This window comes from Labeo rohita, unplaced genomic scaffold (genome assembly GCF_022985175.1).
Source record: "Labeo rohita strain BAU-BD-2019 unplaced genomic scaffold, IGBB_LRoh.1.0 scaffold_387, whole genome shotgun sequence".
NCBI lineage: Eukaryota > Metazoa > Chordata > Actinopteri > Cypriniformes > Cyprinidae > Labeo > Labeo rohita.
This window is the reverse complement of record NW_026129305.1, coordinates 7,364-23,760: the sequence shown is the minus strand read 5'-3', so window position 1 is coordinate 23,760 and position 16,397 is coordinate 7,364. Positions and strand designations below refer to the sequence as shown.

Sequence of the window (16,397 nt, the reverse complement as noted above, 5' to 3'; positions counted from 1 at the left end):
TCTTCCGAAAGTGTCATGTAACAGTTATATTAAGGTTTGAGTGTTCGAAATGCTTGTAATCTTTTTCTTTGCATGTCAGCATATTGATTAGACGAGTCAGAATGATGAGAAACTGAACCGTGTACACCGGACGTTACCGTTGCCCTGCCATGCTGCAACAGCTTAAAGTTGTGTACGTTAACGTTACGCAACAAAGTGGCTGTTTCAAAGAGCTTGAACTGTCGGAGATTTGTCGCGCTGTGCCGCATCCAGTGTACACTATCAACATTTCTATCAACATTATAAGAACATTCAAGTACAAATAACATCCTAAAGACATTGCAAGAACATTGTTTTAAGAACGTTTTCTATCAACATTATAAGAACATTCATCAAGTACAAATAACGTCCTAGACGATCCAAGAACGTTGTTCTAAGAATGTTTTCACTCAACATTACAAGAACGTTCCAAAAACATTATTTTAGTAACGTTTTGTACTAACATTTACACAACTTTTAAAGAACGTTAGTGAATATTCTGAGAACGTTCCCTGTTAGCTGGGGTAGATGATGGGCTCGTTTGAGATGCTAACATTAGCTGAAATGTAAGTGAGAGTAACGTTAGGCGGCTGCAGTCAGGGGACGAGTGAAAAACAAGTGCAGCCGAGACGTGGATCAGACACATGCGAGTTCAAAGACTGATATCCCATGATTTACACTCATGCTGCGTTTCTGATAAACTGGATGTTATTTAAGTTCTGTTGCTTTTTTTATGACAACTTATAATGATTAAGCCTTTATTACAGACAGTCGAAAAGCCAGTACAATGCATGTTGTTGTAAATAAAATCAATGTTGAATATGCTTTCTGTTTAGATGTCTGGATTCTCCTGTCCTGTGAAGACCTCTTATTTTCCTTTTTTTTGGAATGCTGTTTAGTAGTATTAGTAAGGATTATTAAAAACTTTTACTTTTGTTTTAAGAGGTTGCATTCACATGCATACATCTCTGATGACTGCTTTGAATGACATCTTCATGTTATTTGATAAGCATAATCCAGTATTATAATAAATGTTAACTGTTTTAAAACTGATGGATACTTCTGATATTTTACAGATATCTAGATATCTAATATTTCACCAGATGAGTGCACTTATTGACATCCACTTCACTGTCAGTCCAAAGCTTTCACATTAATGGTATGCATGCAACTCACATCTTTGCTACTTTTAAAATCTATTTGTCTGACAATGTTGCAAATGTTAATATTAATCTATTATTTTTCTCTCTCCCTGTCTGTTAAATATGTCAGTGTATTAAGGGCGCACAGTAGCAGTTGCAGTTAGATTGGAGTTACCGAAACATCCAAAACATCCACACTTCGGACATTTCAGCCATTATCCATGTATGCATTTAAAGTGTGCTATATAATTTTACTGTTTGTTTTAGGAAGACACTATTGTATTTCTTGTCCTACTATTCACAATCCTAGAACGGATGTCTAACAGGCCCAAGGAAGGTATCCAATGGTGGCCGAAGGTTTTCTTGCGTGTTGGGTCTTTCCAGTGCGCAGAGTTATTTAATTGAATTCAATCTGACTCCATTTTATTATGACCTCGAATTTAGGTTGTCATACGAATTGATTGTTTCTCTATTTGTAATTGTTATTATTTTAACATTTGCTTATTCTATTTAACTCTTTACTTTATATTTACTCTTTCATTAGGAATCTATGTCGCTCAGGGTGCCTCATGTCGGCCGATTTACTTGGGCCCCACGATCACAAACCCTCCAGTCTGATCATTAATCAGAGGTTATGGCTAACTATTTAATAGACCGCCTCATGCTTGTCATGTTTTAAATAGTGGTTATATTTAGCCCCCTACAGTCACCTATGTAACAACTTAGTTAAAACTCAAACTAAATCAGAGATTATGGCTAGCACTATGAAGTATGCTAATACTTCAATCGTGTTTTATCTAGCCCCCTATAGTTAGTCTAACTATATAACAACTTGAATAAAGCTGAGACTATAACCAGAGGTTATGGCTAGTACTATGAAATATGCCCGAACCATGCTAATACTCCAATAGTATTTTGTCTAGCCCCCCATAGTTAATGCAACTGCATAACAACTTAACCAAAGTCAGCAAGTTAGTCAGAAATCTAGAATCTCACCTGATGTGCCCCATGCTTCATCTAACCTGAGATCTAGTATGTACTTAACCCTGGACACGTATTTGCGGTCACATACGCCTTCACTTAATCTACTTGAGAAAATCATTTCAGAATAAAGTCAGAATAAAATCAAATATATAATTTATTGTCAGTCAGGTAAATATGTATTACGCCAATTATACAGCCAATTTAAAGATATCAAATCATTACAAGAAATCTCCAAGATGAATCTAGGAGTAAGATGCATACCTGACTTGAGAAAAATACATAGTACGAAGTGTGTCAACACACCTCATACCATGAGCTCATTCTGGCTACAGAAAAGCGCCCTGATCTTCTTGCTACACTTCTTTAAGAACTTCAGACCCAGACAGACATCCCCCGAAATGGAGACAGGAACCAACAATTTGAATTTGCATTGATCAAGTCTTAGACTTGATCGTTTGCACCTTTTGGGGACAGATGGTAATTTGCATGAAAGACACTGGGAAATACTACAACCTCAACAGTGAGCAATATATCTCTGAACTCTTAGGATCTGTTTACCTTTTCATTTACTTCTTGTGAGAATGAGACCATTGTACCAGACACACAGTGACAGTTCAAATGATACTAAACATGACTATGGATATCACTTGTACTCATGTAGAACATTTTATTATGCTATTGACCGGTCTAAGTGAGCTCAGTGCGAGGAGATGGGTGAGGGGAAGTGGATGAAAGGAATAGGTGGAAAGGGACTTTTCTCACATCTTCTCTCAGTGAGATGTGGAAACAATTGTCTATATCTTAATATACTGCGTGTGTATTGTCCGTCTCAGAAGATCAAAATGTCTGAGGTTCTGTAAACCTTACACTTGGCATTAGCTACTGCAAAATTCAATTGCCCATCTAACTGAAAGGGATCATTCACTCATGAAAATTCTGGTATCATTTACTCACCCTCAAGTTGTTCAAAACCTGTATGAATTTCTTTGTTCTGCTGAACACAAAAGAAGGTATTTTGAAGAATGCTTATAACTGAACAATTTTAGGGCACCATTGACTAACATAGTATTTTTTTCCTACTATGGAAATCAGTGCTGCCCCAAAATTGTGTGGCCTCAAACATGCTTCAAAATACCTTCCTTTGTGCAGAACAAAGAAATTCATACAGGTTTGGACCAACTTGAGGGTGAGTAAATGATACCAGAATTTTCATTTTTGGGTGAATGATCCCTTTGAGGAGTATAATGGTGAATCTTTAAAATCAGCACACACATCAGATTTTTTTTGTTTTGGATTTTGCTTTTACATGAGGTTATATTATATTTTAACAGATGCATTTCAGACAAATAAGCTATGTCTGTAACATGCTTCTCTGTATATTTGTAATCTGTATGGATTGTTGTGTACTATTACATTTTTTTTTTTTTCCAAAAAATGTTTTTGCTTATTGCCTTGATTAAAAATCTACAATATTAAGGTTGCTAAAATGCTGTTATTTATTTAAAAATGTAAAAACTAAAAACAATGATTGTATTTCCAGCTACAGAACGTGTGCTTTCCTCTCTCCATGCTGACTATGCTTTCACTGGTAGTATCCACCTGACAGGCACTTTCTAGTCAAAGTAGTTCTCAGGTAAAGGACGCCGCGTGTGCTAGCCAACACCCTTTTTATAATCTACATGATAAATCGCATTTTGTCGCAATGATGTAACGCAGCGGTAACACATGCTTGTAACTATTGTCTAATTACTAATTTGGAAATTATAATGCGTTAAATTACTAAAAAAATAATCAAATTACAGTGGTCCAAACATAATGAGGTTAACAAATATAATGTCCAAACAAGCAATAAAATAACTGTTAGAGATTAAAGGAGAAGTTCACTTCCAGAACAAAAATTCACATATAATGGTACTCACCCCCTTGTCATCCAAGATGTTCATGTCTTTCTTTCTTCAGTCGTAAAGAAATTTTGTTTCTTGAGGAAAACACTTCAGGATTTTTCTCCATATAATGGACTGATATGGTGCCCCGATTTTGCCCCGAACTTCCAAAATGCAGTTTAAATGAGGCTTCAAACGATCCCAAATGCAATTGTAAACGAACCCAGCCAAGGAAGAAGGGTCTTATCTAGACTGGTTATCTAGACTGCTTAGTTTACAATTTAAAAAATACTTTTTAATCTCAAACGCTCATCTTGTCTCACTCTGCCTGAACTCTGTGTATTCTGACTCAAGACAGTTAGGGTATGTAGAAAAACTCCAATCGTATTTTCTCCCTCAACTTCAAAAATCTTTTCAAAATCATCCTACATCGATGCAGAAGTACCGACCCAGTCTTTGCAAAGTGAACATGTAAAGGAGATCAAACACTCTTAAAGGTGCAGTGTGTAATTTTTAGCGGCATCTAGCGGTGAGGATTCGAATTTCAACCAACGGCTAAGTCCCCCACTCACCCCGCCCTTTCGAAACGCATACAGAAGCTACGGAAGCTGACACAGGACAAAAATGTTGTCGTCTGTTAAACCGGACAGTAGCCAATCAAGCGATGAGGTTTCTGTACAAAGGTAAGTCAAAGAATTATATTTACTTCATTATTCAGTAAACCAATGTGTTATTGCGAATATTATTGTTACTCATTGATCAATGTCTCAGGTTTATTCACTGACTTTAGTTAGATTTTTTGTATGACAGTTAGTAGGGTTGGGCGACGTCTACCAAATTGGCATCGGACGAAGTCTACAGTGAAACATCATGATGAAAAGTGAAAGTGAAATGCAATCGTGCATACGAAATCAGTTTCAATGCCATGCACATTACTAGCGGCCCCCTGATGCCCGCAATTTATATACAGTATAATTACTTAACGATATAACTGCGAGAGAAAGTAATGAAATATATATATTTTTCCATCTAATGTTTATTGCCTTTAAAACACAACTTTCTTTCCGAACACGGCATTGGGATGCGGTGGCTTGCGGGAGGGGAAAGGGAGGAGGGGGTACGATGGGATCACGATGCCGGCTCAACATCGTTTCAACATTTCAACGTGGTGACGACACGAGCGGCCTCTTAAAACACCAACGAAGAAGTACAACAACGTACTGACGAAACGCGCTCTGTAGAAGTTTGTCCGTTTAGGGCTACTATAGAAACATGGCGGCACTAAATGGCGACTTCCATGTAAGGGGACCCGAGGTGTATGTAGATATAAATTGCCCGTTCTAAGGTTATAAAATCATAACGGCTTATTATGTAAGGTCTTTACACACCTCTGAAAACATAGTTAATGTTATATTGCATTTCTGCCAATAAATTCTCAAATATTACACACTGCACAAAAAACAAAAAAACAGCAATATAGGATGATTTTGAAGTTGAATGAGAACATGAGATGGGAGTTTTTTTAATATACCCTAACTGTCATGAACCGGAAAAAAAAAAAAGATCAGACAGAGTTAGACAAGACAAGGCTGGGATCGTTTACAACCGCATTTAGGTTCAAAATGCTGAAATGTTTTCCTCAAAAAACATAATTTCTTTATGACTGAAGAAAGAAAGCAATGAACGTCTTGACAAGGGGGTGAGTATATTATCTGTAAATTTTTGCTCTGGAAGTGGACTTCTCCTTTAAGAACAAAACATGTGAAGAACTATCTGACTTAAGAACTGTCACTAAATGCTACCAAATGTAACAGGCATTGGAAGCAAATCTCAGATAAGGTGCAAAGTAAGTCCCAGTAGAGCAGTTAGGAAAATCTTCGGTGACTCTGTTTTCATGCATGAGTTTCTTTGGCTTGGAGTTTGTTTTTCAGGCTTTTCTGTAAGAAAAAAGGTACAATGTAGAGAGAAGCAATTTTGCAAATCAGCGTTGTATAGGTAAAATGCTGCTATTACACTCTTAAAAATAAAGATGCTTCACAATGTCATAGAATAACTTTTTTGTCTAAATGGTTTCATAAAGAACCTTTAACATCTGAAAAACCTTTCTGTTTCACAAAAGGTTCTTTGTGGCAAAAAAAGTTCTTCAGATTTTAAAAATGTAAGAAAGAGATTCTACTTTAAAGAACATTTGACTGAATTGTTCTTTGTGGAACCAAAAATGGTTCTTCTATGGCATCGGTGTGAACGGTTTAAGCACATTTATTTTTAAGAATGTACTGAGGTGTGCAATTTAAAATTGTAATTTATCAAACAATGATTCAGTGTACCTTTGACAAAAAGCTGTATCTTCTTTTCCTCATTTGAGTCTTGTATAAAACAAGTGTAGTTTCCAGCATGTGTCAACTGCAGATCTTTCAGCTCAACTGAGTAGTTTCCCTCAGAATACTCTGAAGGGAAACTTTTTGTTCGATTGCTGAATATTTTGTCCTGTTCTTCTGGTGAGGGCTTCCCATTTATAATACTTAACACTTTCCTGCTTGCATTGTATCGCCAATATACATCAGTACTTTGCAGTTTATTCTCATATCTGCATGGCAAGGTGACAGATCCTCCAACATAACTGTTAACTGTACTAAATGTAGAGTCCTGCAAAGACACTGGAGAAAAGAGTGACATCTTTACATAAGGAAGTAAATGAGGACAAAAACTGCACCAAGCATAAAATACATCAACAGATACCAAATATCTTAACAAAGGTCTGTGAATACTAACCATTGCCTGTCAGATGTAGAAGTAAGTAAATGACCCAGCATCTGCACAAATGAGCAAAAGCAAAGTTAAACTGGCTTTTGATAAACACAGACTACTTCTCTTGTTTATATCCATTAGCTTACAATATTAATAAAGACAACATTTGTTTTAGACAAACATTGAGATTTCAATGACAGTTATGACCAGAAGAGTTCAAAACCATGACTTCAAAGCCATAAGTCATCCTTGGGCCGAAGATAATATTACACACACATGTCCTTTCAGAAATATTGGCACCCTTGGTAAATATAAGCAAAACAGGCTGTTGAAAAATGTCTTTGCTCATTATCAGAGTTTTAAGTTAAGCCCCATCAACTGACATAACCAAAGACAGTGGAGAACAAAACTTACTAACCAATTTGGAAGCCTGTGATTTATAAATTATGTCCTTCGACCAGGAGACTACAACATTAGCAAAACAAAGACAGTTGCACGCTGGATGAGAAGTGCCATGTCTATTAAATTCAAACACAACATTATCTATGTAGCAGGTATATAATTACACTATTTATTGATTCCACTTGTCACCATAGGGCCACAAAAGATAGGGCCTGAATGGCCTCTCAAGTTACATTTACTTCTCTGAGATCAAGACGCTTCTGAAATGACTGTGTATTTGACAAATATTGCATTTAATTGCACTTAATCTGTGTAAGAAATGGTCTGACTCGACCCAGATTTCACTCCACAATATATGTTTAATCATGCTCATTTCCCAAAATGGCTTAATTATTATAGAGAAGAAGAAAGACAACAGTTATGTTGTTTCTAGACCATTTGGGAAAATCACATCCTGAGCAAAAGGTGACCAATTGGTTTGAGATTAGGATGTTCTGGGTTCATTCTGACTCCATTGAACCCAAGGTACAGCATGTACTTTGCCACTGCTATGCTGCAGTAAACATCTTCATCAAGATCTTCAATGTCCTCTTCACTTTTTCTTACATCTGTGATAGAGTATACAAACACCATTTGAGCGTCACTAACAGGAGCAGAAATTGTTGGACTTGACACCTCCGGTTTCAACTCCGCCCCGACTAATCGTAATCGTAAGAGTAATCTCATTGACCGCTGTCTGTAGCTGTGTTTCAAGTCGAACACTATTCATTGTTGCTTCCCATAAAGACTGCACAACTTCAACTTACGCGGATGTACCGTGACTTGAACCAGAAGATTTGGGAGATGAGGTGTATTAATTAACAGAAACATCACAGAATTTGTAATGGTTTAACTGGTTATAATAGGACTTGTACTGGAAAACTGTAATGAACCCTGTTGATTTCTACTGGTAATTGGTCACCTTGGTCAACGGAATATGTCCCAAAACTACAGAAAAAAAAAAAAAAATTAAATCATTAAAAAATGGATGGTTTGTAATGGTGTCAATGGCTGGACACTGGTAGTTGGTCACCTTCTGTTGGTGGCTTGTTAACACCACTAAATGGAATATGTCCCAAAACATAAAATAATGGTTTTAATGGTTAACAAATGGATGGTTTGTAATGGTGTTTGAAATGGAAACCATTAGAATTTCTGTGAAGGCTTCTTTTTTTTTTCCAGCAAGGTAATCATTTTGGCTTCTTGGCTATGGCTGCATTATAGTTTTGTCTTATTCGAAATGATAATTGTTTGCGTAAGTAGATGTGTTGGGGAATTTGGAAGTTAACTTGAAACATTTTAAATACATTCTGCTGAAATGAACGAAGGGCCTTAAAAAAATCGTTCATTTTGCTGAAAGAAATTCAATGATCTGAGTCAGCCCCTAGCGGCAAAGCATTACTGATATCACATGACTTTTTGATACACCCGCACGATGGTTTAAAACAAAGGCGATTTCAAAACTTTTGCGAATCATCACTACATTCAACACGCACTTTAAAGAAATAAGCCGACACTTTATGAGGTAAAAACGTAACTTTTCGGCGATCCTTTGAGCCTTCATCAGACAGCTGAACCTATCTGTAAACCACAAATACAAAGAGGATAAATCGAGCCGAAATACCGCTTTCCGTTTGTTAAACAAAAGGGGAAATGAGCTGTGTCCTTTCCCGTTATACGGGAAGTAAATAAAGTAAATAAGTAAATAAAACGTACACGGACCTATTTCCATTATAACATTTCTGTGCAAAACGGGTTCAGAGTACTTTCGTTTTTTTAGGCCAATGACAAACACACCTTATAAGTTCTACATATTCTAAACGGAGCTCGCCATTTCCCCACAGGTCAGATGTGGCATTTGTTTACTTGTAAACAAACATCCTACCTTACTAACATCTTCGACAATATATGCGGTTATTTCTTCTCGTTCTTTTTCTCGTTTCTCCAAATGTTGGGAAAGGATGTACATGCGGCTACTGGGCATGCGCACGTCAACAAAGCTCTAAAATGCTTCCAAGGCCAATTTCGAGTAGACGTCACAGTGACATCATTTGCAGCTGCGAGCGCATAGTGGTTGCAGAAAAACACTGGTAGCGAATGAAGGTAAACGGGTAAATTAATTAGAGAAAAAAAAAATATTTTTGAGCCTTTTGATGTCAAAATCGGAATGCAAATAATTTTTATATAATACTCTAGTCAAAGACGCCATTTGAAGCTAAACACAGACGTTTAAACAGACATACTATGGATGAAAACTGCTAGGATTACTGTACTTTTAAAGCATAAATTTGATTTATAGGTCTACATAATATTCACATATGCTGTTCATAGGGGACGTACTGTATTAGCCGTACAGCTACAGCACGAAATATTATTTAAACCTATTACTATTAACTTTTTAACATAACATTTTTTTATCTCACAATTCTGATTTTTGTTTCTCACGAATGCAAGTTTATATCTTCTAACTCGGACTTTATAGCTCGATTTAACTAGTGAGTTTGTTCATTCTGAGGGAAAAAAGCTGTAGTGTGGGATATAAACTCTGAGCCGAGGGGGAAAAAGAGAATGTTTTCCTTCTAGAGTTGTGGGATATAATCTTGGAATTGCGAAAATAAAGTCAGAATTTTGAAATATAAAATCAAATTTAGTTTTTTTTTTTATTCTTTTATTCCATGGCTCCACAGACTGCCAATTGAACCGCCAATGAAAAACGTCATCGGATCTGTAAGACTATCCCACTATCTAATGTCAATTTCTTTGAATAACAGTGCTTATGGCTGGGTGACAAGCTGTTGTGATATGCGAATAACATTTTGAAAATGACATCTAATCAATATAATCTATACTCTTTTTAAATCCAAGTATTTTGTGCCGTATCCTTGTAATTCTCTAGCTGTAAAGGCGATCTCTCCGCGTTTTCTGCAACCAAGCTGCGCGTGCATCCCGGATGTTTACAAACAGATAATTGGTCTGTACAGCTCTAACTACTGGGCATGCGCACATCAATCTGATGTTATATTTGTCAAACTGTACAACTGTTTTTTTTTTTTTTTTTTTCATAGTAAGGGCTTTTGGGTTGAGGTAGGCATTAAAAAAACATAGTCTAATAGCTAGAACAGTTCATTTCATTGCTAGTTTCCGGTCGGAGTTGTATCCCTTCTAGCCACAACCCAAGGCGCATCACAATCCAAATTGTACTTCACTTCCTGTGTACGGAGGTACCTTCTTCTGGTCGAATTTCCCACAATCCGGTGCGTGCGTCATATAGGCTATATAAATAAAGATATTCGGTTGAAATTAAACGTGTTACTTAGATGATAGATGAGATGTTGACCATGCTATACTTTATGAATAGTAAAACAAACAAAAACAAACAAAAAAAAAACATACATAACTGTATAAGATTGTTTTTCTCAAAAATGTACAACTTAACCGTTAGGTAACCTGAAACATTTTTGTTCCGCTGCCTCTTAAGTCTTTATTTAAACTGTTACCGCAGTTGCCTGAAAGGCTTTTATTTGCTTATTTCTCAGCGCAGTTATTTTCAATTGATTTGGAAATTCACATTAAATACTATATTTCATTTATAGGCTACATTTGTTATCAGACTGTTTTTTAAATGGTTATTTGTTTGTTTGATTTATTCATTCTTATATTATTTATTTATTCTGTTTAAACGAATATAAAGTTTTTTGTTTGTTTGTTTGTTTTTTTTCCCCCTAAAATTTTTCATTACTCCAGTCCAGCAGGTGGCGGTAAAGGACCTATCTGTTGGTTTGTCAACCACCAAAAACACTTAAGAAGAAGATGAAACGCTTCCCGTCACCGCCTTGCGTGCTAAAACACTAGGGCAGCCGCTGGTCGAATGGGTGCACTCCATGGTAGGGGGTGCCAAACGCAAACTGCAATATCAGCGTATAAGGAACAGCAATACTGTGAACGTTTTCTCACTTGAAAGACCTGACAGCTAGCATCCAAAGCGTTGCACTACTGTCATCTTCCGAATTTGGAAGTTCAGCTGTGCCACTGGCTCAGCTAATATTGACATTCCAAATTCAGGAAATAATATTACAAATACCATAAAAAATCCTTCCACAATATCAGGAACAAGCTTTTTTTTTAGTGTGTGTTTCTACTATAAAATGCAACATTGTGGCTTGCTCTGCTGTTCGTACCGCTGTATAGCACAAGGTATATAATGCAGAAACGACACCTAATATCAGAAGTGATTTCAGAAATAACTCCAAAACAATTAAAACGGTGTGATCCGGGTATCTTCTAAGCAATAAAGTACTACGTTTGAATATAGTGTGCTATAAAATTCAGATTACATTCAGATATGTTTTGGAGGTTAATTGCCTGGTACAGAATATCCAGTTGCACAGGATAAACAAAAGACAGCCCAGCTAACAATTTTTGGTTCCCAGAACGTTCTGGGAACGTTAGGTTTTGGTTCCCAGAACGTTACCAAGAACGTTCCCTATTGGTTAGCCAGGAAAGTTTTCTTAACATAAATAGAACGTTCCCTGCAGGTTAGGGCAACGTTCTGAGAACGTTCCCTGTAGGTTCCCAGAATGTTCCTCTAACCTGCAGGGAACGTTCTATTTATGTTAAGAAAACTTTCCTGGCTAACCAATAGGGAACGTTCTATTTATGTTCCTGAAAGGTTCCCTGAAAGTTCTCTGAAGGTTCCCAGAACGTTCTCCTAACCTCTTCACTCCGATACCGCTGCCGTATGTCAGCACTCCCGCGTCCCGTAGTAAGCAGCATGGAAGACGGACGGATGTGGACCTCAATAATCACTACTACAAACCATGTCTTGTTTTAAACTATATTGTTTAATCCTTACAGATATTTAGAGCACATTTAGCCACCATAAAATTACATTAAATTATCCTTTAATATCCTAGATTTGTTTTATTCGTTAATATATAAGATTAGAAGTACCATAACCCAGATTTTGTTTATTAAAGCACCAAATAACACTGACTTCAATAAAATATTCAATTTTAAAAATGTGAATTTTATTTTTACAGACATTGAAAACGAATAACATTTATTTGACTTTACTTAGAATAATATTACATTCGTTTCTTACCACTGAATTAACGACGATGTGTTTCTCTCTTTTGGTCAGTACACAAAAACTTCTCCGGTAACATCATGTTCTCTTCAATTAGACGTGTCAAATTTCCCTGAAATCACAATATTTACTCTCGTATATATATTAATTATAAGTAATTATTCATTAAAGCGATCAATCAACGAATGTTAGTCAGTAAAACGAAATGACCGTTAATTTTTAAATTACGCGGGTGCGCGGCTTTCTGTGGAAGGCAGGATTGAGCGCGTGCTAGAGAAGCGCGTGCAGATCAGAGGCGCGCAGAAAAGAAATATACAAACAAACCCAGTGTTAATGATATGATTTTCTGACTACGCTTAACCTTGGCTTAATTGGAATTATATTATAATTATAATGCGATTTGACCACTTTGATGTCTACACTTTATTAAACGCTTATTTCAGACATGAAATTCTGCAAAAAAATAGTCTGTTTATGATTAAAAAGAATACATTTCAACATTAGAATGATCAGAAAGATCTGCCAAGTTTTTATTAGTTTACACGGATATGACAACTAAAAACAACCTGCAGGGAACGTTCTGGGAAGGTTGTTTTTAGGTTATACAATTAAACCAAAAAATAACCTGCAGGGAACGTTCTGGGAATGTTCCCTGTAGGTTGTAAAAATGCAATCTAAAAATAACCTGCAGGGAACGTTCTGGGAACGTTCCCTGTAGGTTCTAAAAATAAAACTTATAAATTACCTGCAGGGAACGTTCTGGGAAGGTTCTTTTTAAGTTATAAATTTAAACCAAAAAATAACCTGCAGGGAACGTTCCCTGTAGGTTATTAAAAAGAGAACCTACAGGGAACGTTCCTAGAACGTTCTCATTTGGTTCCCAAAAAAAATAACCAAACGGGAACCATAGGGGAACGTTAGGGGAACGTTCTGTGTTTGCTGGGAGCTTGCATTTAAACCAAGACAATATCCAACAGAACAAACTCGGGAGTACAAATGCATAAGATGTTGTGAAACTAGACACAGGTGAGGAACATAATCAGTAACCAAAGAAGCAAATGAGCACATACTTAGAAACCATGAAAACCAGTTAAACAGGAACTAAACACAGGAACTAAGATCAGGAACAACAGAACAAAATAAACTTGTATCAAACAAAGCACTATCGCCTGGCTTCACAGACAAGGCTTAAACCTAGTCCCAGACTAATATGAAAGTTTGAGCTTTTAAACTGAAAGAAAATTGCACTGATTGATCTTGAACAATATTAGTGCCCTTGTTTTGTCTCAAGATGCTCACCAGTAATGTTTAAATTAAAGTACAAGTTAATTCTTTGCTGTATGCAATGGGCAAGGATGCCGTTTCAGATCATTCACGTTTGCTGAAGCCTTACAAGCAAATAATTAAGAGACTGTTGTTGACAAATTTAATGAACATTTCATGCCCAGGAGGAATGTTATTCATGAGCCTGTTTTCACCAGCGTACACGAGATAGGAACCCAGATAGCACACGTACGTCTGTAAGATGTCTGTTAAAGTTCACTTGATCTGGAAAGCGTCTGCTGTGTACAAACATCTGACAGAAATCTGCAAGATGTCAGTTTTACATACATTCTAAATCATAAAGACATCTAATAGACGTTTATTTGACATCTGATAGGGAACGTCCTATAGACGTATTGCAGATGAGCAAACTACATAAGAACTATGTCTTCCAGATGCAGACGTCAAATAGACGTCTCCGTGATGTATGTGTGCTATCAGGGAAGAGACTGTTGAGGCTTTTGTGAGATGTCTCTAGGCATGACCGGATTATCCAGTGGGGATTATGGGCATGTGCCCTAGCGAGGGGAAGAATTTTGTTTTTTCTAAGTGTGTTTACATTAAGTGCAAGTAGTGCGATTGTTAGCAAACACTATTTACACTACCTTCGCCCACCAATGTCGATTGACATTCATGAGTAAAAAAAGACACCCATAAGTGAACAGATTCATTGGTGTAGGCAGCAGCAAGACAGACTCGTGGAATTGGCTTTTGACGCGATCGACCCTGTGTTCGTTTCCGCCTTTTGCAGAGCTATAACTATAATTAAGTCTCTATCAACCAAATTGTTAGTTGGAAAAACGCTCTGCCACCAAAGCAATCTCAAGCGCCACCAGCTGGACGTTTTCAGAAGAGCACCTGGCATTTTTTTTAATCGGCTAAAAATGCTTTGATGGACACATTGATTGAATATTTATTGTTAAGCATATGGCCTAGTCTTTTTTTGTTTGTTTGTTTGTTTTTGTTAGTTTTTATGTTGCTAAGTCATTGTTTTTTTGCTTTATTGTGTTGCTTCATTTGTTAATGTTAAATGGAGCATTTGACTGATTGTTCTATTTATTTAATCTTTTCTCTGTTTTCAGTGTCACTGCAGGATCCTGTTGTGGGTTTTACAGGAGGCTCTGCTGTTTTACCATGTCTTTCTAAAGAACGCCCACTTAAACTTCAAGAAATCACAGTGTATTGGAGATACAATGACAGCCTGAATGTGTATGACTTTATTAGTGGTCAAGGCTCTGTAAAAGACCAACACTCAGCGTACAAGGGCAGAGCTGAAATGTTTTCTGATGATTTTGAGAAAGGAAACTTCTCACTAAAACTCAGTAATCTTCAACATAATGATACAGGAAAATACATCTGCTACGAATCAGAAGTTCACACTGTGGAGCTATGTGTCAAAGGTTTGTGGCAAAAAACATTTGATTACCTCAATGTTTTCATTAAAGTATTTTAATAAATATTGTTTTTTGTCCAGAGAAAGAAAAATACAGAAAAGAAACCAAGGAGCACAATCAAGACCAGAGAAGATCGTGACTCTAGTGGCTGTGCTTTCTGTTTTTATTCTGCTGTGTTTTTGAATATTTACAGGAGAAGCAATTCATCTGCTTATGATCTACTAAGCTTGTAGGGTGTTTGTTTAAGTGTCATGAATGAATGAGTTTCAAATACTTAAACCATCTACTGAGACTATACCGTACTATTTAAATTAACTGCTTTTTTGGGGAAAAGAGTTATAGTACATAATACTTTTATTTAGCAAGGATGCATTAAACTCACTGGAGTAATGATGCTCAAAATTAAGGTGTGAAATCAACTTGTACTGCAGAAAGACGTTACATTATTCTATTAAGCTAATTTGATTTTAATTACATTCTATATATCATTTACAGTTTTATACTTATGTTACTTTGTGCTAACACAAAATGTTTGTATGTTACCATTTTTATTTCTGATGTCTCTTGAATTTTGTGTTTGTGTGTGTGTGTGTGTGTGTGTTTAATGGAGACTTATTTTATTTTATTTTATTTTATTTTATTTTATATCTTAAGCACCTTATTTCTTCATATTTTAAAGGTATTTTTTTAAAGCAGTATCAGTTTACCATATACTGTTACAATTGGCTATAAAGCCAAAAATGTGCTGTATCTTTGACCCTCTGAATAACAGTAGTCCAGGCTTGAAATTAAGTGTCAGAAATTCATTTCAAACAATAAACCACCTTAAGTAAACAATGCATTATACTCTTTGGTTGCATTCCATTTCAAATGGGAAGTGTAATATCAAAATCAATTTCAATTTAGTTCTTCTGTGTTAATTGTAACATTATTGATTGCATATACATTTCATGAACTTGTATGGTGCATGATGTACTTTACTTTACATTTTTTTATGTTTAAAAAGAAGAGGAATTTCCTATCAGACATAAACACTATGCTCTTAAACTAGCAATATAGAGGTGGTAAGTCTCTGTTTAATGCATTAATGATTTACAAAAAAAAAAAAAAAAAAGACAGAAAATTTAACTTTTAATTCGATTTATGATCAGATTAATTGTTGTTAAACTGCAGAACCACTAAGCATCAGACTTTAATTGGATAACATTTTAATTTCTACTTGACTAACATATGACAAACACACATATTTTTTAGTTTATTTATTGAATTATTTATTTATTTTAATTTATAGCCTGTTTTATATATTTGCAAATAATTTTTCCCACTTAATGACTTTAGAATAAAATATATGTAAAATAAGTGCATACATACTAGAACA

The 16,397-nt window shown here is 35.9% G+C and overlaps 1 protein-coding gene across 1 annotated transcript; it reads right to left on the bottom strand.

Moving 5' to 3' along the window:
* Nucleotides 1-2,280: 2,280 nt before the first annotated feature.
* Nucleotides 2,281-9,233, bottom strand: LOC127160559 (V-set domain-containing T-cell activation inhibitor 1). Its single transcript, XM_051103196.1, has 4 exons — nucleotides 9,102-9,233; nucleotides 6,800-6,840; nucleotides 6,355-6,684; nucleotides 2,281-5,964 (listed from the first exon to the last, which is right to left on the bottom strand). Exons 1-4 carry the CDS (start codon nucleotides 9,110-9,112, stop codon nucleotides 5,858-5,860), a joined length of 489 nt encoding a protein of 162 aa, XP_050959153.1. The 5' UTR covers nucleotides 9,113-9,233; the 3' UTR covers nucleotides 2,281-5,857.
* Between the last annotated feature and the right edge of the window lie 7,164 nt (nucleotides 9,234-16,397).

Excerpts from the sequence above, each read along its gene's own strand:
- LOC127160559 (XM_051103196.1), bottom strand. Across the intron at positions 6,685-6,799 it reads TCTACATCTGACAGGCAATG|TGTCTTTGCAGGACTCTACA; the intron begins GTTAGTATTCAC and ends TCTTTTCTCCAG. Across the intron at positions 5,965-6,354 it reads GATACAGCTTTTTGTCAAAG|AAAAGCCTGAAAAACAAACT; the intron begins GTACACTGAATC and ends TTTTTCTTACAG.